This window comes from Tympanuchus pallidicinctus, unplaced genomic scaffold (genome assembly GCF_026119805.1).
Source record: "Tympanuchus pallidicinctus isolate F22 unplaced genomic scaffold, pur_lepc_1.0 scaffold8, whole genome shotgun sequence".
Classification (NCBI taxonomy): domain Eukaryota; kingdom Metazoa; phylum Chordata; class Aves; order Galliformes; family Phasianidae; genus Tympanuchus; species Tympanuchus pallidicinctus.
In genome coordinates, this window is record NW_026294802.1 from 12,653,203 (window position 1) to 12,679,670 (window position 26,468).

General features: G+C 47.3%; 1 protein-coding gene and 1 long non-coding RNA gene across 16 annotated transcripts in view; one reads left to right on the forward strand and one right to left on the reverse strand.

Moving 5' to 3' along the window:
* Positions 1 to 26,468, reverse strand: part of RBFOX2 (RNA binding fox-1 homolog 2) — a 162,924-nt gene that overhangs the window by 82,145 nt on the left and 54,311 nt on the right. The window contains exon 1 of one of the 13 annotated variants that reach the window (XM_052668257.1): positions 26,037 to 26,294. The exons of 10 other annotated variants lie outside the window; for them this stretch is intronic. In XM_052668257.1, coding sequence (XP_052524217.1) covers positions 26,037 to 26,051 — 15 coding nt within the window. In that variant the 5' untranslated portion in view covers positions 26,052 to 26,294. Of the gene's footprint in view, positions 1 to 2,589; positions 3,039 to 26,036; positions 26,295 to 26,468 lie in introns of those variants that run through there. 2 more of the 13 variants (XM_052668253.1, XM_052668256.1) reach the window with 2 other exon arrangements.
* On the forward strand, positions 24,473 to 26,128 carry LOC128073397 (uncharacterized). 3 transcript variants are annotated; one of them, XR_008202703.1, is made up of 4 exons: positions 24,473 to 24,786; positions 25,293 to 25,441; positions 25,522 to 25,786; positions 25,895 to 26,128. It is a non-coding gene; the product is annotated as an uncharacterized LOC128073397 (long non-coding RNA). The 3 variants fall into 3 exon arrangements; XR_008202702.1 differs by having other exon boundaries at positions 25,293 to 25,786; XR_008202701.1 differs by lacking the exon at positions 25,293 to 25,441.

Genomic DNA, 26,468 nt, shown 5'->3' on the forward strand with positions numbered 1-26,468 from the left:
CCCATCCCCACCATGCCCACTGACCACATCCCTCAGTGCCACATCCACACGGCTCTGGAACACCTCCAGGGATGATGACTGCACCACCTCCCTGGGCAGCCTGTGCTACCGCAGCACTACTCCTGAGAAGTAATCTTTCCCAATATCCAACCTGCCATAGAGGTGTGCTACATTCATCCCATCTCTTTTCAGTGAAACAGCATCATTTTCTAATCCATTCTGGCCTCCACCTTAGGAACCCTCAGACATATCTGCCACAGAAGAGCCCTTTGCAGAAAGGAGAGAATGGGTAAGCCCCTACTCAAACACTGTGCCCTGCCCTGCGTTGCCTCCTGCCCCCCTGCTGGTACAACTGCTCTGAGGCTATGCCAGAGGACTGGGGATTCCCATCGGTCTGAAGCATCTCCTCTCTCTTGCTTGAAGTTTATCTACCTTTGCTCCTGTTTGGCAAAAGAAAACACCCAATTTCTAATGGACAAGTTCAAGCAACAAGAATCACAGGTCCACAGGACATCTGACTGCCCCCAACCCATCTGAACTGAATATCTAATACAGAGTTTCAAGAGCTTCCAGAATACCACTGAGAACAAGATGACATTTGTTAACACTTGAGGTCTTTGTTGTCTTGGGATCACCCTGGAGCCAACAAAGCAACATCCAATAATAAGGCAGATAAAATTAATTGGTTGATCCATGCCAGTCATCTTTCCCCCTGAGGACTAGGGTACAAGCACTGTCTGATGGTCAAGCACAATAAGCTTGGTGGGCTCCCACTCAGCTGCCCCTTTATGCCTTCTATAAAAGGGAAACAAGGACCCCAACTGCAGAACAGACTGCTGAAAGCAATAAGAATGCACAAACAGAGCTAAGCACTGGAAGCCCAAGGAACATACTGCTTGGAGCCATGAGATCATCCCTTCCTACTTGCTGCATTTATTCAAAAAACACATATTCAGAACAGATCTAGATGCCAATACTTGTGGCTCTCAAGGGGGTTTGCGCATCACAGGCACACACACACTGAAACTTCATTCCTGCACTGTGAAGTGGCATCACAGCATCACAGAATCATTAAGGTTGGAAAAGACTTCTGGGATCACCTGGTCCAACAGCCAGCCCATCCCCACCATGCCCACTGACCAGTCACTCAGTGCCACATCCACACAGTTCTGGAACACCTCCAGGGATGGTGACTCCACCACCTCCATAGGAAGCCTGTGCCACTGCAGCACGGCTCTTCTCTTCCTGAGAAGACATTTTCCCTAATATCCAACCTGTGCTCGCCTCAGATGTATCTGATGACACAGTTCCTATCATTCACACCCTATCAGGAAATGAGTTGGATGAGACCGTTCAAGCAGTAGGCAATGGAGCTGCTGAGATCACGCTGGAGAGGGCACAACTAGGGAACTAACCTTCAGCTGGCCCAAGTGGTTTACATGTACACTTCCAAAGTGACAGAAATGGAGAGAGAAGAGAAAGCCACAACCACTCTGCTTTCAGTAAGTTTCAGGACTTTTTCTTTTGCTATGCCTCTAATTCCCCTGTGCCGCTAGGGTGGAAAGAAAGCACAGCCTTCGATTTTAACATCCCATTACCTGCATTTCTGTGCTGGCTCAAGTTTAGATGGAGCAAACCTGCCAGCTGGATCAAGGCCAGAGGGAGAATAAAAAAGGTTCAAGTGCAAAGAACCAATTTATCAGGAACAAATCTTAACAACCAAAAGACACACTTCTGGTGGTGGAGCCTATTCATGTACGTAACAAAACCCGCGGTACAAGGTAACCTAACAAAATACTCTTTAGCAGCTATCTGAACTATCTCAGGGTAGATAATCTTCACCTCGTAGTCTACCTTTCACATTTTCTGGATGAATTTGAGGCCTCTGAGGATGAGGAATGCTGACACTGAATAGCTGAGGGCTGCACAGAGAACATCATCCTTCACTTGGCTCCGAAAGCATTCAAGCCTGACCCACGGCCTCTGGCTCCTCCAAGACTTCACAGGACGGGCCAGGAACGCACACGTGTGCTCCAAATATAGCCCCCTCCCCAGCGAGGCTCGAGCAAAGCGCTGCACCCATTCCTCCCGCCCTACAGATCCTTGCTGGGTCTCCAAGAATGGGAAGGTGACAAACAAGACTTTGCTCAAGGTTTTGTTGGTGGTTTCAGGGGAGGGAGGAGGAAAGCGGGCGAGCAGCCGCTCCCGGTGGCTTGCCAGCCCCGTAGGGACAGACTGCAGTCACACTCACAAGTCACATGCCCTGGACAAAGCAGCGAGGCACTTGACAACACAGCAGTTGGCAGAGCGTGACATTGCTGTCAAATCACACCCCCCCATCAAAAAAAAAAAAAAAAAAAAGTATTTTAAAAGCCAAAAATGCAAAACAAAGCACACAGGTCTCAAACACTGCAGTCCGGAAGTGCCAAACAGGAGCACTCGCATGCAAGGAGGCTCAAGGCAGAGCCTCTGGGGAGCCGAGGCCTGGCACGCGCTGAGCAGCGCCCTACCCAACCTGCGCACAGGCTGCGGCGTGCCCCAGGAGCAAGCACCGCGCTGCCGTACAGATGCCGCTCTCCTTCCGCTTACCTGGACGACTGGGTATTGATAATCCATACAATACACACCATACATAGCCAAAGATCCTCCAGGTGAAGGCCAAGAGGACGCGGGACTGGAGGCTTCAGACGCGAGCCTCCGTCTCTCAGCCTGGTGGGAAGGACTCTGGCAGCCCTGCGCAGTGCTTGGCTCAGGCCTCTGGGGCCACTCAGGTTGACACTGGCTCAGCTGAAAATAAAAAGGCGCTGCCTGGCTCGGCTCGGCTCAGCCCCTCTCTTCTGGGATCCAGCGAGGCAGCGCTCAACCATACGCAGCGGAGGCTCCTAAAATTAGAAATCCCGTACGGAGAACGGCCCTGGAAGCCTCGACCGCGCGGCGTCCTGCAGCGCCCGGGCAGCAAGTGGCGTGGCTGCCGGGGAGCAGGGAAGGCAGGATCCTCGCTGCAGCCACCGGGGATGGAAGGAAGCAGACAGCATTTCGGATCTGAAGAGAGCATATGTTCTGGGCTCTAGGTGCGTCAGAGGGAACGCTCCCAATCCAGGACAGAGAAAAACATATGGGACCGCTCCTCCCCCAACCCCAAACTCTCCTTGCCGCCCCAGGCAGGGACAGGTGCTAGGATTAGCGTCGCAGAACCCTTTGGTGCTGCGGAGGGGGGCAGAGCAGAGCGGCCACCTCGGTGCCTCGCGCCAAGGGATCTCTTTCGGGCTGGGTATCGGCTGACGCCTCGCCCTCGCTCCGCACCGGGGCCGGGCAGCTGCCAGGGGGGAGCCAGGCGAGGGGACCCCAGGGCCAGCGGGTCACCCGCTGTCAGCTGTCCCGCTCCCCCCGAGGGTTTCAGCGCTGCCCTGGGGCCATGGGGCAAAGCCAGTTGTTGTGCCCGTTTTTGGAAGCGTCCCCCTCCCCGGCACCTTTTCCAAAGACATGGGCGCGTTCCCGGGGAGGGATAACTGACGGGGACAGATGTTGGACTGCTCTGACAAAAACGGCCAGCAGGTTCACCCGGCCCGGCCCCTTGTGCCGGACGCGTTACGGAAACCCGAGAGCCCACCAGTGATTCTTAGAAGACACCACACGGGCGGGGGATGAGCGCCCACGGCAAAGAGCGTGAGTTGCTGCCCATGGCTGCGCTGAGTCTACCAAACGGTCGGCAGCCCAAACCTACACATAATTCCAGCTGTCCTCTGAGCAGGTGAAGCACCCTCCCTCTGAGGCTTCCAAACTGAGAATGCTACAGTGATCAAAACGAATGAAAGCTCTGCAAATCCCCTCTACTCTTTCCAGTGCACACCGTGTGGTGGTTTGTAGTCTGGGGTTTTTTTTCATTTGACTGTTTTCTTTCACCACTTCTGATCTTTAGCTCCTACGTAGTGCAGCTGGGTACTACCTACCTGCTCTTCCCATGGCTCTCAAAGCCATTTCTGCACGACAGCATTCAGAGATTATCAGCTTTAGAGCCAAGAGAGCTGGGTTTCCTTCTCTCATTCTCTCTGCCTCCTTACTGCATTCTTGTGGTTACTTCACTTTACTTCAAACACCAAAACAAAAAAAAAAAGAACTGAAAGTCTGAGCTCCCTTCAGAAAGAGTTAATTTCTGTTTTTTTTCTTTCTTTTTTTTTTTTTTTTTTTCTCCCAAGAAGTTATATTACCTAGTGCAGTTTGCACGCATGGCACCTCACAATATGGGGACGGGTGCCCAAATTGCAGCCTCTGACCTCTCCACCAGCAGGGCAGTTCCTGGCCTGTCCTCTGCCCCCAACACTCTTTCAGCTGGGGCTCTTTGCAGAAGGACAGCTTGGAGACACATGAGCAGCAATTACAGTTGCCACCCACTCTCATCAGCTTTCCTAGGGCCACTTCAGGCCAAATTTGGGAGTATAAAGCTTGCCATTTGCTACTTCTTAAACACCACCAACAAAACACTTCTATAGTTGTTGTTTCTGTCTGAAGATTTGCACAGACAACAGAGAAATTAATTGTCCGTAAGTGGGAAAGCAGCTATGCTTCTAAACCTCCTTGCTGCAGAAGGATGATGCCCAAACGGATGTCCATCTTCTGCCTTTGCCCAGTTGACGTGACCCCTGTCTCAGACCAACTATTTGGAGCTCACCTCCAGCAGATTATCACAGAATTGATTGAGCTGGAAGTTACCCTTAAAGACCATCTAGTTCACCTCCCCTGCAACGAACAGGGCCACCCACAGCTAGATCAGGATGCTCAGAGCCCCTCCAGCTTGACCTTGGTTGCCTCCAGGGATGAGGCATCCACCATTTCTCTGGGTGACCTGATCCAGTGCCTCGCTGCCCTTACTGTAAGAATCCTTTTTCTTATATCCAGACAGAATCTCCTCTTCTTTAGTTGTAAACTCTCTCCCATTGTTCTATCCCAAGAGACCCTGCTGAAGAGTCTGTCCCCTATCTTTATCAAAGCCTCCCTTTAATTACTTAGATTGCTTGGCTTCCCTTCATTGCCATCCCTGCAAGCCCCACCGCAGGGCACAGACTGGATCTGGTTTCCTCTCAGCAGCCAATGCTCTTCTTTCTTCCCCCTTCCTGTAACCACATGTTCAATAGGTGTCTGCCCCTCGTTCTTTTGCACAGCTCATTATTATGCATCCAGGCAATTTAGATCTCCAATAACATCTGTTTATGAAAAGGCATTAATTTACAAAAACCCAAAGTCTTTTTCCACATCTTGTTTTTGCTACTCCATATTACTGCCCGAGGTTTTAAAAGCAAATCCCTAACTAAGTTAAAAACCTTACATTTATTTCACAATCCAATTTTTGTTATTTTCAACCGGGCCTCCAGGGAATAAACCATTTCCAAATCCTAGTGCAGATATCTTGCTATCTATAAATAACTGTCAAACAGGCACAACAAAACAAGGGAAGGGGGGGAGCAGGGAGTATCACCCAGCCTCCTGGTTGCTTCAGCTACGGCAGATCCACACAAACTGCAATGCTTTCGAGTTCTTAATGCAGATTGAAGAACTTTGCCTTAACCAACATTAGGAGACCTGGGTGACAACGCAGCAACAAGGCATCACATCCCCCACGTCCCGGAGAAAACTGAATTACATAAACCAGCTTTAAACTTGTACCTGCCAGTGGACACAGCAGGACTACCCACACTTCACTGCCCAGCAATGAACTACTGTCCATATAGCTGGTCTACCACTGCACGTTGACCTGCAACAACAGTATTAGTCAAATATAAGAAGGCTGCACTCCATAATTTTATTCAGAGATAAATGCCCAACTACATTACCATATAACTTGCTATGTACACGTATTTCCAGTAACACAAGTTAGGTAACCGTGGTAAAACCATAGCTTTGTTCCTGCAAATGCTTACGCAGACGAAAAATCCTAAAATCACAGCAGTATTCAAGCTGGAAGAGACCTTCTGACACAAAGAATCAGATCAGCTGTTACTATACATACATAGGTTATAACATAACCTAATCTCTTCCTAAGGTTCAGCAGGCTACATCTTAGAATCAGGTTCTGCAGCTACGCTTGCTCCCCTGGGCAAGAGCCTGCTCTAGAACATCACCCGCCAGCAGCTGGGGGCTGTGTTCATCTTGGGCTTAAAGTTATTCCTGAACAATTTCTGCTTGTCCTTTGTTCCTATGCCAGTGCTGTCCTCCGGCTTAAACGTATTTTCTCCTTCCCTTACAATTAACCTCCCTGATGTATCCCCTCTAAACAAGCAGCTGTTCCAGTCTTTTCTCACAACAGGCTTTCTATTCCCCAATCTCTAGAAGCCTTTTCTTCCACCTGAGCTAGGCTGCATTCATCTTTTCTTTTTTGAATAAAAAAAGAATTAGCCAGAATAAGATGGTTAGCAGCTAATTTGTTGCACAGTTCCAGCACTAAACTGCACCTTCTTTTGCCTCCTTAGCGCCTTCCACTGTGGCACCACCACCATGCTGTAGATCTGCGCTACAACAGGACGTATCAATCTATTAAGAAAACAAATTGTTCCTTTAAAGAGCTAGGTTGACCTGGCACAGCCATGTTCTGATGAAGCTGTGCTGTATTTTAACCCATTCTTCATTAGTGCCCTAGTCTTTAATTACTATTTTCATCTCAGATTTTGCATACAAGAGGCTGGACCAACAGGTCTGTACTTACTCAGGTCATCCCCCACGAAGAGAGCTGTGATGCTTCCTTTTCTCCAAGCAAATGATACCACTCCTGATTCCATAGCGTTAGTAAAACTTGCATTAGACCTGCAGCTTGGTTCTCTCGCTTTCAGAATCAGGCAGCACTGCTCTCCAAGCAGACCCGCTCCCCAGCCCACACACACCAGGGCCCACGACATGTCTCTAACATGGCTGCTCCTACCCTAATTCCACGCCTGCTACCCATCCTCTGTGCCCATAATCAACTCTTTCAACAACACAAAAACTTCTGCTTCTGTTCATATCTCCCTTACAGGTATGTATATATATATCCTAGATATATATACAAATATATCCTATATATATATCCAAGATATATATACAAATATCTTAGGTGTATCTATTTATCTATCTATCTTATCCTACAGATTTATCTTCCTTAACTATCTTGTCCTCAACACTGAGCGGCCCCACACCCTTCTTTCTCCTTCATTGTATTTTCACAATCTGTCACCCATTTTCTTAGAAACATTTGCAAGGTTTAATTCAGCTAAATTTTTGGCAGTTTACCCCTTTATCCCCACATTTCTTGACACTGAAGACAGAGCAGGCTCTGCCGATTCTTTATTGTCTCTTGTAAACTCTCTTTTCACACCCACCATCCTTTCTAAAATGATTATGGCTCCACTTAAGTTGAAGTTTTTACATACAAGCTTTTCCTTCCTTTACTTGTATCATCAGGAATATGCATCCAAAGTACTACTGACAAAAAGAAAAAACAGTAAAATCCCCCCCACCACACAGCTCTACATTCGAGTGTCTCACCTTTCAATCCAGCTCACTGACCTCGTTAAAGATGTAACTTCATGTACTGAAGTTTGTACCACCATCACCCAGTCCCAAGCTGGGGACATGGAGGCTTCTGAACAGTTTGTTTTCCTGCAGCAGTCGCACTGGCTATGATACATCCACTGTCTCAACAACAGATGATGCTAGGTGAAGAAATCTTCCATTATTATTAGCAGCATTTGTTCTCCAAGCCATATCTGAGAAATTAAAGTTTCTCGTACTAATATTTATCTCTATAATGGTTCTGGGAATAATATCATTTCACAGATTCGAGTCTGTACCCGAATCCAATCCTAGGAGAGATTTCAGCAGACTCACAGGGCTCCCCCTGGGACCTCTTTTACCATTCTTCCCCACAGCAATTTTGACCAGGAATAGATCCTGTGTTATCAGTATTACTCTTTTTTCTTCTTTACAGTCTACTGCATACAATACAGCCTATCACCTTTTACATCTACCCTATCTGAACCACACATAATCTCAAATACACGTTAAAGTCACGATTACTATTCTTGCAGATTGATATTATCCCTATAATATCCAGTTCCATGTTCTGCACCAGTAGCTCTGGTTCCTCTACTGCTATTTCTAATGCCAGGAGCCTGAAAAAAAAACCAAGCCTGGTATGTTTGCATATTTACCGATCTCACAGCTCCCTCTACTAACAGCATCGCCCATCTAGTTAGTGCTGAATTTTATTATCCTTTCTGTAACACTGAATTGTATGATTTTCCATCTCCTACCAACCCATCACTTTGCCTAGAGACACTGTTTTACATGCCACTGTAGCAGCGTTTACCTAATTTTCCTCTTTCTGTGTGCTGAGCAAGGCACGGAGATTACACAAGTTTTTCCCAACGTTCTCAAAACCTAGGATTTTATTTCACATGCACAGCTCTCTTTGATGTCTGCAGACTGAGGAGAGTTTTTAGAAAACACAAGACCACAACCCTGGGCTTTGCTTTGCCTGCTCTCCTCGGGCTGCACAGAGCCAGCACGCTAAGCCACAGTTCCGAGTACAGTCACACGGACACAGGCTTGCTATGATCTCCCCGCACTTGAAGTGCATCTGTGGTAGATATTTTCCATGGACATATTTTTCACAAATTGCTAAAAATCATAGTAGTGTGGGGTTACAGCCATACAGCATGGAGTCTGAGCTATTTCCATGCTGTACAGTTGTTACACCACACTGATCTTTACTAAGGAAATTATACCAAGTTTCATTTTATAAACTGAATTTATAAAATCTTCAGTATAATTCTCTGTTCTCCAGACAAATTAATCTAAGCCTTATCTAGTTACTCCCTCTAAAGAGCTCTTACCTCCGCTGATTCTAACTCTCCATCGCTAGAAGCCTGGCTGATGCTCTTCCTCTCACCCACCAAAAATGGCATCTTTAACAATTAGCCAATCACTACATCTGCTAAACTGGGTCATCAGGGATCTGATGAGCAGCATACAATATGTCTCTGCTTTTTAAAGACTGATGTAAATGTAGGAAACATGCCAGCAAGCAAGGATGCATTTTCTGGCTGGGTATGTACTGATTTCCACAGCAGCTAAATAGATCAAGCAGCTCAGCCAGCTCTCACCGATGTTAACAAACAGCACACGGGTACCAGGACTGCATCTTTAAAACTGCTAGAGATTCTTCATTTTGCACCAAAGCAAGTCCCACAGCCTGGGCACAACGTGGCCTTTGCTCATGCCTGGTGAGAAGTGCACTGCAAAGCCATCACTCCCAGACAGGGCTGCAATTTATGGCCTTCTGGTTTGGTTGGTTGTTTGGTGTGTGCAAGTGCAACTTTTTTTCCAAAAAGCTTGTTTGATCATTTTCTTCCAAATTTGATATAACCTAACTAGAACAAAGAGCTGGTGACGGATCAGCTATTCAGGAGAGTAAACAACTCAGCACCAAGCCACCGTGGGTTTTTGCCAGTGAAACACGTTAAGCATGCTAATGCTCAAGATCAGGGATGAGATGCATTAAGCAGAAATGGAACCAGCAGGTCTGGGGGATGAGGAGCAGCAGCAGCAGAAGCAAACAGGAGCGTGTTGGATCAGTGTAATAAGGACATCACAGAGAAGCATTTCAATGTTCTGGTAAAATCATAGGAACCACTGCTCTCCCGAACCTGGTCTGATTAGTTAGTGTTACTGATTCTTTACATTCATTAGGATTAATGTTCCCTAAACCACATTAGTACAAATGAAATTACCCAAAAAATACGCTTTGAATCCAAGGCAATTAAAATCCCTCTGGCAAAAGAGCTAAGAAGCCCAAAGCTAGAGAGAGTGGCCAATATCGAGTTACACGTAGCAGAGAAGATGGCCCCATCACAGCGCTGCTCCTGCCAAGGAAATCTCTCGGGCACACAATGGGACCTCAGTCATTACCTCCTCCTGCTTTCATGGACACAATTCAAGACTTCAAGAAGTTTAAAAGAGAAAAATACCAAAGACCTTATTTAATAAAATGGAAGCTCTCGAATACTTCCTGTTCATTTCCTTTCCCCTCAGAGCACTGGAGATTTCCCTTTTCAATCATCTTCTGCTGCACATTCTCCATTCGCAAAGCAATGTGCCCCTATCAAAGTGTTAACGCTCAACTTTCAGCTTCCTTCACAATACCAACTTTAATATCTATACCTAGTTCATAAGACAAATAAAACAACAAAAAAAACCCCTTTCCCTATGACCACAAATTACAGATATCTAAAAAAAAGCAAAAAGGATGGGAAAAGCGGTTAAGGGAAGAAACCAGAATCCAGAAGAATATCCCCAGCACTGACTGCAGAAGTAGCAATGCCTAACGTGAAACCATCTGCACACATCTGCACAGTCAGTACAAGCAACCGACTTTCCCAAGGCGCTGCTCCACAGGCTTTTATGGCCACATTAAATAGCAGCTGGAATACTTGCTGTCAGCCCCGAGGAACAGCGATGGTCTCAGCCCAGGCCCAACATGGAGCCACAGACTTCCCAGCACAACTGTGTGGGCTGAGCCCTTGGGAATGCTGCTCCAACAGTGATAGAGCCATCAGACAGATTTTTGAGTTAATGGGAGCAAAGCTTCCAAGATGCGTGAAATTATACCCTCACCTACCTCTGTAAATCATCATCTGGACCACTCAGACACCTTCATTTCTAACATAAGATGGGAGTGAGGAGGGGAGAGCATAAATTCTACTCCTACAGCCAGTACAGCATCTTCCCTTAAGCTGCAGCATATGCATGCAGGTCAGGGAGCTCAGGAGACTTGGGCGTCCTAAAAGGCAAAGACTCATACAATCATTAAGGTTGGAAAAGACCTCTAAGATCACCCGGTCCAACCATCAGCCATCCCCCACCATGCCCACTGACCACGTCCCTCAGTGCCACATCCACATGGCTCTGGAACACCTCCAGGGATGGTGACCCCACCACCTCTCTGGGCAGCCTGTGCCACTGCAGCAAGGCTCTTTATTAGAAGAAATTTTACCTAACATCCAATCTAAAACTCCTAGACACACTCAAGCGAAGGCTTAAGGGACAGTGAGAGATATTCCTTTATTAGTGATGGAGTTTGTTTGCCTCTACCACTCCCAAAGGAAGCTTTGTAGTCCTGAAACCGATCTAAAGAAGCTGAGCAGCTAGGCAAGATGCACACTCTGAACTCGGTCATAAGATACCTGCATCCTGTTACTGTCCTCTGCTCTTCCCTGCAACACCTACACTTCGCTATTAAATATTAATGGTTTGTCTAGACTGGAAAACTAGCGCAGTTTTAAAACACAGTTGCAAACACACAGCAAAAGAGGACAGGTCAGAACTGAAAATAATTATTTCCTAAGTACCACTTATTTTCAAAGCCTAAACACACTCTGCTTTAGGGAAGGGCATGGAAAATGGAGGCAGAGCCAGGACACCATGTGAGCATGCTAGAGCAGCACAGTGCAAGACCTCTGATTACTGGAAAACTGGCTTTTTCAGTTTTTAGAGCTTTCTTGCAGCCATCCAGTAGAAGAGGAGCATTGGCAAGCCCCAGAAGCCTACAAAATAAAGTATGAAAAAGCTTGGATCTTCCTCAAGCAGAATCCAGGATCCCCGAATACCCAATCGGGGTTAAAGTTGTCAAGAAAGACAGAGTGAAGTTGCAAGAGAGTGAAGTCTCTTCATCCTGAAGTAAGATCAGTGTACGCAGGAGCATCCCGAAGTTGGTGAAACCTCATACTAAGGGGGGTTGTATACACACAACCTCAGCTGCCAAACAAAGCCCCAGAGTCTATTCAGGCAAAATTGAGACTGCCCAAAGTCTGACTCTTAAATTATTACAGAGGAGAAATGAACGGTGGTGATGAACCTCATCTGAACTTTGAAAAATCCACTGTCAGAAGACTGCGCTCCCAAAACTTACATTTTAGGCATCATGCTAGCTAACAAGCCAGCTCCCAGGAAGACAGCTTTAACAGGACAATAACTCACAAAAATATATTAGTGATTAAGTTGCAAAATAAGGCTGACAGCAGTCTGGATATAGCAGCAGCACGCGTAAGACGCAACTTCAACTTTCGTGTCTCCCCCGGCCCGCTGCTTTACACACATTACAAAGCAGGTTTTAATTATGCTGTCTTGAGAAAACACCAGCACATCTGAGTATGACACACGACAAGCCCTAAAGGAGCTTCCAAAACCAGACAGGCTCCATCACTTCGGTTATTACCAGAGGCACAGTATGAAGGGGAAAAGAAAATATATACATCTTCCAGAAAAAGAAAAAAAAAGAAATACCCACGTGTTGGGCCTCTTTTCAAGGAGAACTCCAAGTGCTTGGCATTGCTTCAGGAAGAAAATAAGTGTACTTCTGGGCTAAGCCATTTGGCAAAGAATGTGATCATAGCACAGCTTTCTTTAGGGATCACTTGTGTATGCAGTGATCTTGGTAATGCTAGATGTCCATCAAAATGCTTACTGCCTGTTACATGAGAAACAAAAAGGCTTCCAGATGCAGGATTTCAACATCAAAGAAGGGAAGAAGTTTTCTCTTGGTTGTTTAGACATTACATGACAGCCACGCTACCTTTCTTTATTCCTTGGGGTGGGAGGGGAGAAGGGGAAACAAAGACGAAGAATTCAGCCAAGAGCTTCGCTTCACTGTAGAGGCCTGTTACATCTACCAGTGAGCTCCAGATTCTCAGAGAACAGCTATGCCCACCTGAAGTACAGATTTGCCAAAATCCACTTGGATTTTCCCTTAGCAGGCAGCAGCAGTTCAATTAGACTATCCTTCAGGGGACAACTTTTGCCTAGACAGTTAACAAGGAGATCCAGAAGAGAAAGACTTAAGCCTGCGCATTTCTCCAGATCTACGTTAAGCCTACAAAAATTAAGGTTAATTCCTTAATTAAAGATCTATCTTCCTAGGAATAAATATTATTAAAAGTCACCAGATGGTAATATCCGAGATACTCTCACCAAGTATTTTTAATTGAATGAATCACAAACGAGGGCTGCACTACACTGGAGATTTCGCTGGCGGTGCAAAGAGGAGCGACAGTCGCTGCACTTCCTGGTGCTCGGCGGTGGCTTCCGGATAGACCCCTTCTGCTGTGGGTTGGAGCCAACGTGTTTCACCTTGCCTCAGCCTGGGGCGAAGGCAGCACGTGATCGTTTATCACAGAGCATTTCAGTACAAGGCAGTGGCTTGCTCGCATTGCCAAGCGCTCCAGCCCTAGCAGGGAAGGGTTGGGTATGGGTTTTCCTCCCCCCTTCGCTTATCAAATTGCTCCCATGTGACAAACAAAAATAGCAAAAGGTACTTGTGTCAAAATAAAGAGTGTCCACACATTAAATCACGCTGGTATTGACTGAGATTCACCTCTACCTTAGATCAGCACAGCTCTCCTACCACGCATACAGAGCCAGAATTTGGGGGAAAGGATTCCCCGGGCAGTCGTTTGTTCTTTTTATGCGGGAGCAAAGGCATTCCCCACCTAAATTGGTTCCATCAGAATAGAAGAGCAGCTGCCCACACGCTGTAACCATGCAAGCAAAAGACAAAACGTTAAAAATATTATTTAAGCTCAACTCTTAATTGAATGGAAGTACAAGAGAAATAAACAGGGAGCACGGGCCGCGTGAGATACTGCTAGGAACTGAGGAGCTGGAGAACAGTGCAGGTAGGTCCTTCAGCTGCTGAAACAGCATGTAGACCAGTACATCTCAGAAAATGCTTTGGAAATGGTTCCAGCATGGCAGCATATTGAATGAGACACCTTCAGCATAATCTGCAAAGACAATTTCATGAGAGAAGAATTACATCTGTCCATTAATTTCTGTCGGCCTCAATTTAAAATCTTGTATGGCTGCAAAGCTTCGAGTGAATCCTGCTTTTTCCTCATCCCATTTTAAAAAAAAAAAAAAGAAAGAAAGAAATCCCAAACTCCTCAAACTTGCAGCCAGCTCAAAAGAGACTTGAGCAAAATACCAGAAGCGCTGCAGCAAAGAGTTTGGTGCATTTGCTGAGTGCATAGAAAGGCTCCAGAAATAGCACACAAAGCCAAGGTTTGGCAAGAACAACACAGTTTACCCTGAAAGAAGAAAGTCAGCCTTGCTAAATGAATGGCGACAGCAGCAAACCATGCCTTAATGCAGGAGCGACCCCAGGGACGCCTCTCCTCAGGGCAGAAGCGCTGCTTACTGCTGTGGGTGTTACGGCCCCACTCTGGCGGTTTTACTCAAGGAGCAGAAAGCTGCGGTGGAGAAAGACAAGGTAAACTGAGGCCACGCCAGCACTTTGGTATCAAGCAGCCTTCACGTCACCTTCTGCCTCAGACTGAGACAAAAATAGCAAGAGGCGGGAAGACCTAGATTTTGTGTTTATTTGCTTGGGAAACCTATTTATTTCTGAGAAAGCGGCTATGATCAAAGCCCAAAATTCTGGATTATTTTCATCACAAAGTCTCAAGACATGGGCTCAGTAGTCTTCTATTGGGACGTAATGTAATGGCTAAAAATACTTTTCCGAGATCCATGAGGACAGAATGAAGCCTGAGGCCCCTGGGCCTCCTAGCCAGCTCAGAACAGGCCAAAGCACCTTGAGGCTCTGCTCAGCCACCGCTGAGAGCCTCCTCTGGTTGTAGCACCAACACCTTCTCCTCAGCAGCTTTCTGTGACCTCTACAACTCACACACATTCATTTACCCCAATTTCAAAGAATTACAGAATAGTTAAGGTTGGAAAAGACCTCTAAGATCACCTGGTCCAACGTCCAGCCCACCCCCACCATGCCCACTGACCACGTCCTCAGTGCCACATCCACAGGGCTCTGGAGCACCTCCAGGACCATGACTGCACCACCTCCCTGTGCAGCCGCTGCAGCACCACTCTTTTTGGGAAGAAATGTTTCTTCATATCCAACCTGAACCCCCCTGGCACAACTTGACGCCATTACCTCTCATCCTATTGCTGCCACTGCCTGCATCCACTCAGCCACAAGCAGGATGCTGTAAAGATGCTTTCCTGGCTCATATGAAAACTCTCCTCTCTGTTTTCTATCCCTATCAGGAGATCTTCACCAAGGACTCGGCTCATGTTCTCCACTCAGCTCTCTGGTTACGCTGCGATGGAGCTGCTTGCACTCACAGTAATGGGTCTACCACTGCCAAAATTAACAGCATCCCACTGCTATCAGTTTGGGTAACGGCAGCACTTGAACCTCAGCCTCACGGGTCTCTTAGCTTGAATTTAAGAGAACCACTTATCTCAAGCTAGGGATTTGTGCGTGGGCCAGAGTCAAACTAGGGCAACACTTAAGCTGCATCTCAAACTCACACTGTAATGAAGCAAAAGCTGCAACTCCAAGCTCTTAAGGAGCACAGCAGGCACACCTCCCGCAGAGGCTCAGAATTAGACAGCTTCTGAAAAAGGTGTATGAATATTGAAGGTCTATGAATCTAATACAGCTTGGGTGTCTGTGACTAAACTGCTTTGCAAGTCAAGCCACAGCGTCCTCTTTCACAGGCATCACCTGGGCCTTAGCACCAGAGCAGATAGCAATAGGACGAGGAGAACTGGCTTTAAATTAAAAGAGGGCAGATTTAGGTTAAATGTTAGGAAGAAATTCATTACTCAGCATGGTGAGGCACCAGCAGAGACTGCCCAAAGAGCTGCGGTGCCCCATCTCTGGAGGTGCTCAAGGCCAGGTTGGATGGGGCCCTGAGCAGCCTGAGCTGGTGGAGGGCAACCCCGCTCATGGCATGGGGTTGGATCTCGATGATCTTTAAGGTCCCTTCCAACGTAAGCCATTCTATGATTATGATTCTATGAATTTCAGAATGGCAGAGTGCCAAAGGGCAAAAGGCCTTAAAAATGACAGTGCCATCCAAGTGTCGCAGACCAGCGAAACGCGTGGCCACCATCGAGATGTGAAGAGAATGATGGCTACATAAAAAAACCACCATGCTCTCTGCACATTCTGTTCCTGACTTACCTCCTGTACAATTACGGGATAGCTCTAATAACAGCCCCTACAAATCCAGCTGTCACAGTTTGCTAGTTCAGTGATTGCCCACTGAGATCTCATTACCTCGGCCAGTCCGTATGGCCAACAGCTCGTGTGGGCATGGCCATTTCTCAGCCTGGCCCCACCAGAGGCCTGCAGAGCGGAGGTGAGCACAGTGCTGCAATGATCAGACAGATTTTGGGGCCGTGCAACAAGGTCACAAGAACAACAAGTACAACAAGGGACAAGAAGAAGGGAAACACCTGCTCCAGAGCTTGAGACGACAAAATACTTAAAAACCTAGAAAAATAATTAAACAGACTAATGAGCCATGGCTGGCCAAGGGGCACAGGTCAAGGAAAATACAAGTCCTCGGTGAGAGGAGAAACAAAAATGGGGAGCAGCTCTCGAAACAGAAGGGGACCAGGTTACAGCTCCATAGTGGGGCTGTGACAAGCAGGGAGAGAAAGGGACATGTCAAGGGAAGAAATTTACTCTAGAGCTTCGGGGCTGGAATAAGCATTAGAGGGTGAACAAAAAGGAATGGCTGTGGTGGATCAGAACAGAGAACGGGGTGGGACAGCAAAGCCAAAGGGGTTGTTTTATTATTGTTTTGCTTTGTTTTGTTTTGCTTGTTTGTTTTAAGAGGAAGCTAATAGCAAAACAGTGGCAGCTTCAGAGGCTTTGCTCTGCTCCTCCCAGCTCGTGGGGAACCTCCCACCCCGCTGGGAGAAGGAAGGGCTGCTGGGGATCCTGCAGCCCTCCCACCCTCACCCACGGCCGGGGGCGAGGGGGTTCCCGTATCAGCGCCTCGGCAGCACGGAGCTCCTTGCACCAGTGCCGGCCGCCTGCCCAATTCAGACCTGTAATCTCCCTCGACTTTGATTTAATGCAGCAATTACTGGTAATGTGGTTTGAAGGAGATAAATGCCCAGTACAGGGCTGGCTGGCACTGATGCTCATTCCGCTCATGATGCGAGAACAGTTTTAATTAAAATCCCCTTTATGATAAAGGAGCTGCTTGACTGGATGTTTCTGTGCAACCCTGATACGGAGCCTCCTCCAAAGCGGATTAGAAATCAAAGTTTCCCCCTTCTCGCTACTGGCAACACACAAAAATATGGAACACAGTCACCATGTCACCCCTCTGCAGTTTCCTTAACCCTACAATTGCTGGGAAAATGCCCACGTCTGCTTCAAAATGATTGCCACCTCTTGTCATGGCTCTAAGTGCTTTCCAAAAATTAAGCACCAGGGCTGCTTCAATTAGCATAAACACATCCGGAGAGCTCAAACCCCATGATCCAAAATCCCTTTCCCTCTCTCTGGTGGAAAGGGAATTAGTGTGGCTGCTCATGCCGCAGACCTGTCACTGCAACGAGGAGGAGATCAGCGCATTTTGGCAAGATGGGAGGAAGCCGGGATCTGGCCGAAAGGCTGGAAAAGCAGGAGGTTCTGCTGCGTGAGGCAGAGCAGGGCTGGCAGGGAAGAGGGAACAGCCCCGCGAGATAAAGGAAGAAAATCTGGCAGGGTGGTCACGATCCCAGTGCAGACATGTCCCAGCAATGATCTGTCAGCTCTTGATCGACTTACAACAAATGGAGGAGCAGTTTTGGGTCGGTTTTCTCCTTCACAGTATAGGAAATACCAGAAATGAATACATTACGCACAGCTAGTTTCTATTATTGTGAGTGCCAAGAGCAGATTGTCACAGTGAGAAATTGGCCTTGCACGTTACACAGAAAAGGCAGCGCTGGGTTTGGAGGCCAGCAGACAGTGCAACGGGAAGATAAAGAGCCCTGAGTCTGGATGCACATAATTTCATTCCTTAAGCGACCGAGCACATGTTAAGATTAAAAGGCTGATTTAAGCAGCTTGAAATCCTCCTTGACCCTCAGAATAGATCTGGGGTCACAGGACCGCCCAAGCCTTGTCCCAAGACCCCCTCCGAGCCCTTGCTTCATTACCACAGGATTGCTCCATATTCCCCCAAAAGTTCCTTGTCCCACAGTGCCCTCAATGATACGCCAGTCAGAGAAACTTTCTTTCAGTTTTTTTCCTAGGTTAAAGCGGCTCTCATGCTCCGTGATTGCCTCCTCCTTCAGACAACACAGTATCAAAAACAGATGGGGAAAAAAAGGGAGCCCTATGGGAACCAGAAGGGACTGGGCACAACACCTCACCCTGTGGAAGCCCAAAGGATCAGATCATGATACAGGAGCACCCCACTATGCAGCAGGAGCCACAAAGGGCAAAAGCACCAGGAGAGAGATGGCAACGTGAAGATGTAACGGGGCTTTGCTGGTCCGCTAGGGGAAAAAATGAGACCAAAAAAGGCCTGGTGTAATTAACAAGATTAAAGGGGGATTTAGGATCAGGACAGAAAAGCAACGGGCCAGATTGATCCTTACAGGATTAAAGCTGGAATCCTACTAAGAGTCCAGTGGTTGAGAGATCAACGCAATGTAATGGGATTAAATCAATATCAGCTTTTGTTTTTACACAACTGAGCCCCCGGTACCCACAGCATCATTGCTCTGGATATGGAGAAGAAGGATTGATGGGGACCTCTAATACTCTGCGCAGGGCTCAGCCAGGCTCTTCCCCACCTCAGCCCTGCTACCACCAAGAAGAAAGCACTGCTGACTCCAGAAATAAAGGAGGAGAACCTGAGTGTGTAATGAGTGGTCCAAATGGCCAAAAGAACCAGGGATTTACTAAGTAACCATTGCAGCCAGCTCGAAACCAAGTGGTATCAAGTGCAACGGGATCACCCTGTGACTGATGGTTGGGAAAGCCAGGAGGGCAGCCCCAGCTGTATCCAGGCACGCCGCAGACGGGCAACTGGATTTTGATATTGTCTCTTGCTAAAGAGGAACAAAAGAAGCAGTATACTCTGCGGAATGCATCAGCAAACACATTTAAGACAAATTATCACGTGTCCCCATTGCACAACAATATCCAAGAATTACAAAAGTGAGAAAAGCCTCTTTCAGAACATATCGTTTGCATTACAGCTGGTGCAACACATGCAGGCCAGCTGCACCTTGATTCCACTGCCCTGAAATTTCCAAAGCTTGCTGGTAATTTGAGTTGGTAGCAGGGGGAAGAAAGGAGGGGGCCAAGACAAGGCAATTGGTTCTTTCTAGACATGTATACTATTTTGGAAGTTCTTATTCTTGTAGGAGAGAAAAAGCATGTATGTTTAAATTAGATGGTATCCATCACCACTTTGCTGAAGAGGGAAGGAGTGCTTATCACACACCTGTTCTCAACAGCTGCATTTGAGAGCCATGCTCCACATGCAAGGAAAAAGCATTAAAGCATCTCATATTTCTGCAGCACTTCTGAGTCCTGAAGATGTTAGGAAACAGTGGTTAAACATACACTATGTGCACCCAGCAAAGTCTGTCCTCTTTTCAGTGGATGCTATGTTCTAGCTGAAGAGAAGCTTCCCCAGCACCAAAACTTAAAGGCACAGATAGCACTGATTTCTTGACAGATGCCACCAGGCCCTCACCTACGCTGAATGTGCCTCTCCTTCTCAGCTGGCTGGACAAAAACAGTAATTGCCATTCACTGCTTTTCCACAATTAAACATCAGCCAAAATCTCAGAGCAATAAGCTGGGGAGCATTACTGAGACAGCACTGATGGAGCTGTGCATCCCAGTTACACTGCCAAAGAGGCCTTGCCACCTTTCTAGGAGAAGCTTTGCCTTTACTCAGAAGGGCTCTGCACCCCAAAGGTACCCCAAGGATGCAAGCAGGCATCACCGCAGCGGTGGAGGACACGAAAAGGGGCCCTTGTGACAGAAATGAAAAGTTACAAAGCAGCAACAGGCAGATCACACTGCATGCATTTTCTGTTTCCTAGCCACATTTACATATTTGAACTCAAGCTTTTTTCTGCATTTAAACTTTGTTTCAACACTAGATGATTTATAAATTATAAAAAAGTACAGAGGAGTGTTCCAGTATCACCCAATGCCAGCTCCTTAACTCATGATGAATAATAATCCCCAAGAATATCTAAAAAACAATTGTCATCTGGTCAAAATATTTTCACATTATCGTTGTCTTAATGTCCAAAATTCAATTAAAGCATTGTGTGGGGGACAGTATGTTTCACTTGGGTAGGAGAAAAACTAACTGCTTTTGCCCTGGATTCAACTACAGACCCGAGAACCATCTGGTAAAAAATCAACAGCATTGTGCAGGCAGCATATTAGTCATGAGATGTAGGACTCTGAGAACAATGCAAACTAAATTTGAGGGACAGATGAGGGAAACTTAATTACTTGCTTAAGCTTCTTCACAGCTCTGAGGAATTCTTAACACTTTCAGCAAAAGAATTTAGCACCAGAGGGCACAAAGCACATCCTCAACTGATTTCTTAATTTTCAGCAGACTCGTTCTCACTTCCAATGTGGGACTCCACATTGGTCCACCACCACACAGCCTGCCTCCCCAGCAAACAGCTGCACGATGCACCACCTTGTGCTACGTACAGAGCAGCACCCAGAACCACACCACTACAGACCTGAGGGCAGACTGCACGTCCTCCTCCAAACTAACTTCCTAAAGAAAACATTTGCCTGACATCACAGCTTGACTCAAACTTCTGCTGTACCCAGAAGCCCTCGCTGATGGAGCATGGGATCTCCTCCAGCTAATCACACAAGTCATTTTGTAGTGTAGCAAACACATGTATGTGTCCCCAGTGACTGCTTAGGGCTTTGGCAAAAATGTCATCCAAATCCAGATCCACTCAAAGACCTTTCCTGTATCAACACCGTAACCTTTGGGGTTGGGATAAGCGTGAAGTTCTGGCACTGCTGGAAGTAAGATTTGCAAACAAGCACCATGGGAAGTGCAAGAAACACAGATGTTCAGCCTCAGGTCACTATTATCTACACTCTTCCTCAAACCTTCAGCTGGAAACCAGGAAGGCTGAGTTTATTCTCTTATTCTCTGAAGGTTTCTTCTCTTCCTTCCAAGATAAACAGGCTGCTTTGTGGAAAACTAACTCACACAGAACTCAGCCCCCATCAGTCTCCCAAGACTCGGGCAGTTTTACAGCAAACAGAGTCCCCCGTGCTCACTGCTGTTTGGACAGGTGGGAATAGAGCAGACAGGCAGAAGAGCTGCAGGAGAAATTCACACCGAGTCAGCCAGCCAAAATCCTTGTGACTCTTTTGTTTGGACTCATCAAGGAAGTAAACTCCTGAATATGATGGTAATATGACAGTTGCTGATTTTACCTTTTTTTATACTAATCAGGTGTGGTGTGCAGAATGGATGATCATGATTCCTAATCTCCCTTCTCTGAAGCTGGTAGCTTAATCAGAAATGCCTTCTCTCTGCTCTGCACTGGGCTTTCTTGTCTCTGGTAGTGACCTTGGCATCTTCTGGGATTACAGGCCTGCAGGAACACAGAACTGGAAAAGACTGCCTGAATTATCAGCTCTAGTCCCCTAATAACACAGGCGGTCACATTATACAATCTCTTTCAGACAATCTTCTTTCTCCATTTCCCAAATCTCCAAAGCCTGTCTAAAATCCCAGATGCAAATAGATGCAAGTTGCTTTGTCACGCTGCTCCCTGGGGAAGGTAGTGAGGATGTCCCAAAAGAAGCTGTGCACAGAGCAGCTCGGGTATGGAAGCAGTACAGGCGTGGTCACAAGGTGCTGCACCAAAGCTAATAAACCTTATCGAGCTGCAGAACTCATTATCTCAGTTGCAGTGCTGGACAAACAGAACTATATTACCTCTGGATTCAAGCTGCTGCATATGCATGCCACAGTATGGCACCACAAGGACTTGCAGGCTGGGGAATCAGCTTACTGGCTGCTAGCTCAGGGATCTCTGCACGAGTTCCATTTTACGATTTCCCAGGGCTTTCCTGCTCCAAAGCATGAATCTAAAACTGCTGTTTATATTAGCAAGAAGTGCCTTTTGCCACTTTCACAGAAATCCACCCAGATCTGACCTCTAAAGAGTGTAGCACACTGGCATTCAGGGAAACCTCCCTGCAGCCTCCCTGCAGCTCCCACCCCCTCACCTCTCCCTGTGCTGACCACGCTGCGTGCCTACCTTCACGGCAGCTGCATGCTCTCCAACCTTCCACAGCCTCAGTTTATGGCTGCTGCCTTTATTTGCCATACCTACCAAACAAGTTCCAGCCAAAGGCCCACAGGCACAGCCAGACTTCCCTCCCCAGGCCTGGCAACAGAACAGAGCAGGCAGGGCATCTTCCTGGATAGCCACTTACTCTGCTGCTAGCCAAAGTGTGCTTTGAAAGCCACGCTGTAATGACCAATCCTCTCAGGAAAAAAAAACAACAATAAAAAAGATGTGGCGTGAGGAAAAGCACGTTGCTAAGGCCCAAGTTTGGCAGCAGAGTTGGGTTTCCAGTCCCTTGGTGGTAAAGCTGATGAGCTTGGAGCCTAGGGGGAAAATTTATTCCAGTGAATGCAAAGAGAGGCTTTTAAGTGACAAAAAGGCAAGTAAAAGGCAGGTCAAGAAGAAAACCAACAGAAATAATTCAAAATGAGCTTGGCAAGCTTACTAGACCTATTCTTGCTTCTATGGTAGATAATTAGTAGGTCTAGGTACAATATTCACTTTCATAGGCCTCCAGAGAAAGAAATCATTTTGAGCTGCAATAGGCAGCCAGCCCTCTCACAAACACTCAGCATGTCCTCTGCACATGGCTTTAAGAAACAAGGAAATTATCTATACCCACTATAATCGAAGATCAGAGCAATGAATCCAGGGCTTTCCTATCAGAAGCCTAGCAACAGCATGCACCTCCCCTACCTTGGTCTCTTCTGGCTTTAATAGTTTCAGCTGCCTTTGAACATGGGCGAAGGATGGTTGATAAATTGCTTGCTAGGGCTGCTGCCCCTTCCTTTTAACCTTTCTTGTAACAACAGACCTCTGACAAGGCAACATTCATACATGCAACTCTCAGAACACATCATGCTCTTTAGAAAACACTTGGAATGAAATGACTCTAGATTGTATCTTATGACTCACAGCACACGGAGATTCATCTGTTCATAAATGAAAAAAAAAATAGAGCTTTCTTATCCTGAAAAGTTGAAAGCTTTTCCCACACCCAAACCACCCTGCTCCTGGCTGTCTCTGCAGGGTGTTGGCTTAGTCTCGCCAAGCCAGGACCCTCTCCCCTTCCTATCAGCAATTATCCCATGGCCCGTCTACAGAATCAATGACCAGGAGCCTTTCTGAGCAGCTCAGGAGCTCAGGCAAAGGCAGTGAGGGAGAGTAGGGACGGGGTGGATTTAAGTGCCTTCCTATGAACAAAACGCTGTCTGCAAAACCAGAGCTCCTACATACAGAGAGAAGTGCCCACCTTGAATTTCAACACTGATGATTGAATGCGCACACTTGAACAGTCTGCGACATCAGAAAGAGACTATCAAACTGTCTCTGCCTCAGAAAGGCTTCATACAACTGCATCCCACACAATAAAAGTGTTAAGATAAATAGTCTCTCTTGATATTTAATGGCACAGCTAGTCTGCCGCCTTCACTTCCCGCACAATGCCAAGCATTAGGTCACCACGACAGATATTTAAGTTTCCCACTCTCCAGCTCCCCACAGCCCACAATCTCCTGAAGCCTCCAAGGCCCTCATTTAGAGCACTCTGCAACAAGTTTCACTCCAGGGAATACAGTTCAGCGAGCAGGAATGTCAGCCTGAGCACCGGATGCAGAGCTGGTTCCTTTTAAAGGATAAGCACTATAATCAAAGGACTGTGATGTTGCAGATAGGCTGTACTTATGGGTCCAGCATCCACGCCACGCTACAGCTACTTAGAAAGGTGTGCTCTCCTCTAATTGTGTTACTTGTCAAATGTGACGGCATTCGGTACTGCAGAGGCTCTTTGAGGAAGATAATTCTGTAACTTGCACCCCTAAGGGGGGAAGGAACATTACGGTTGCTGTGGGAACCTTAATTCTGGATTTCAGGCCTTGCATATTTAAAACCTCAAATTTAACTTTGCATTAATGTAGCTTCATGCATTGAATTAAAGAATGACTCAGTACAAATCTCCGTGCATCTTCTGAAGTCCTGACATCCCAAGGACAAGAGGCTCAGAGCAGCACCACAGCGGTGTGGGGAACGCGAAGGGGAACTTGCAAGCATGGAAGCAAGAAAGCAGCTCATTGGAAGCACAGCAAAGCCCTCACCACGCCAGATATGCAGCTCAGAGCTCTTAGTTGTTCCCACGGAAGGTTACGTAGCCCAAATAGCTCAAAGCAGAAAGACGAAAGGGCATGGAGGAAAAGCTTCCTGAAAGGAGCAAGGGGAAGATTCCACGAAAGTAACAGGATAACCTGTGTTAGGAAGAGAAAGATCATACCCTGATAGCACAAATCTACTCATTTTTTATAATTAACATGGCACGGTTCCCAGATGATGCCCTTACAACCCGTTCAGCTATTCTAATATTTAACGCTTCTTTTACCCACTGCCTGGAAGTTGAACTGCAATGCAAGCAAGGCACCAGCGCTGCCCTAAGTCAGGGGGAAGCCCACAGAGGGCTACTACTCATTGCAAAGTGCCCCAGAACTCAACCCTGCCTTAGGAACAGGGCTGCAGCACTTCATCTTTTGCCTCGAGGCCAGTCCCCGTGCTGGCTGACACTTCTGCTTCCCAGCAGGGCGATCACACACCCGCCACCAACAGCAGGAGGACAGAAGGACACCAGGCCGGCATCCTCTGCTTCTCAGCCCGGTAAGGAACATCCCCTTGGTTTACCACTTATCTCACATCAGCAGCAGCGTGGCTGAATTACTTCTTGGCTTAACCCATGCACTAGTGAAGCACAAATCTTAGCCCAGCCACAGGGCCTGCTCAGCCTCCCTCGATAAAAACCGGCGTGCCAAGCCAGGGTCTGCCTGCGAGGTTGTGGGGGGAAAGGCAAAGAGGCGACGTGCCTGCCAGCAGGGCCGGCTGTACAGGAACAAGCAACTGTGCATAGCCAGCGCAGAGTCAAGTTACTCTGCAACAAAGATAGAGTGTGTGTGTGCGTGCACAGGAGGGAAGGAAAATCCTTTTGCCTGCGCTCCAAGGCTTGTTTTGTTGTTGAAATAAATCTGTGTTTGTTCCTGGCAGGGATAGGGAGTCGGGCTCTACAGGCAGCAACTATCACAGCCCCCAGTTTCAGAGTTTCGGACAGATTAAAAGAAAAAAAAAGGCAAAAACTTAGACATTGATTACTTTTAACCTCTCGTATCTAGGTGAGGAGCCCAAGGGCAAACTGCTGATCTCAAGGGTGCCCAGAGCAGACAAAGCTGTGCGTCTGAGACAAACGGAGCAGCCCAGCAGCTGGCTGCTCCAGAGGAAATTCCAGTCCCTGCTCAAAGGCTGAAAATACATATGCTTTTCTGTACGCTTTTACTTTGCTTGCTGGATCTATATAACATTTTACACATGTTTTTCCTGACATTATTTTCCATATTCCACCAGAAACTTGAGCAACTGTGCCACTTCTGGAAAAACAACCTCGCGTCCAACTTTTGTCCCAGCAGCTTCTCCCTCCGCCCCCAGGCCCCCAGCTCACGCTGTTTCCCCACAACCACAGATCCTCTTCAGTAGGGCTCCTCCGCTACCTGGGCTGTCTGTCAGCAGCACCAAAAGCCCATAAAGCAGAGGCGTATGGGTGCGCAGGGAAGAAGGACACACAGATTTCAGATGGGAGACAGCGAGCAGCATTATACGGATAATTCTGTAGGTGAGGCACCTGCCCAAAGCTCTTCTCTCCATTGGAACTCAGAACTGCAGGAAAAGCCTGCTCGATACCCAGTTAGCAGTACATGCTCTACGTTTTTCTTTTTTAAAGGGGAAACTAAAGCCCACTGTGTGTAGAGGCTGCAGAGCAAAGCTCAACGGAGAGGGCCGCTCATGTTAGTGAGGAGCCCTTCAGCTTTCCATTCCTTATATGTGCAAAGTGTGCAAGCCCGCACACACAGCTCTCTACTCACCCAGAGGTACATCATGTTAGCCTGGGTCGCTCGAACCCAGCAGTGAGATGATCCGGGAACGCAGGAGGCACTTCAGGAAAAAGCTGACGAGACTGAGATTTTTTTTTTCTTTTAAATAAAAAATAAAACAAATCCGAATGGCTCAGTTTGAGGCTTAGAAAGCGTCTCGCCTCCTCCTCCCCCCTCCTCCAGCTCTGGCTGCTCCGCGCAGCGCTCTCGCACTTAATCTCTCCCTGGGAGTTCCCAGCCCGTGTGTCTGCACTGGCGTGCACAGCACACACTCTGCATTTGCCTCCAGGGAATTTCTCTCTGTCATTCTACTTCTGAAAACACGATCTCGGCCTCGCAAGATTCTTGCAAGAGGCAGGGATGGGTGGGGTTACAAATAAATGCAGCCCAGCTCCCAGCACCAGAGCGAGCGCCTTATAAAAG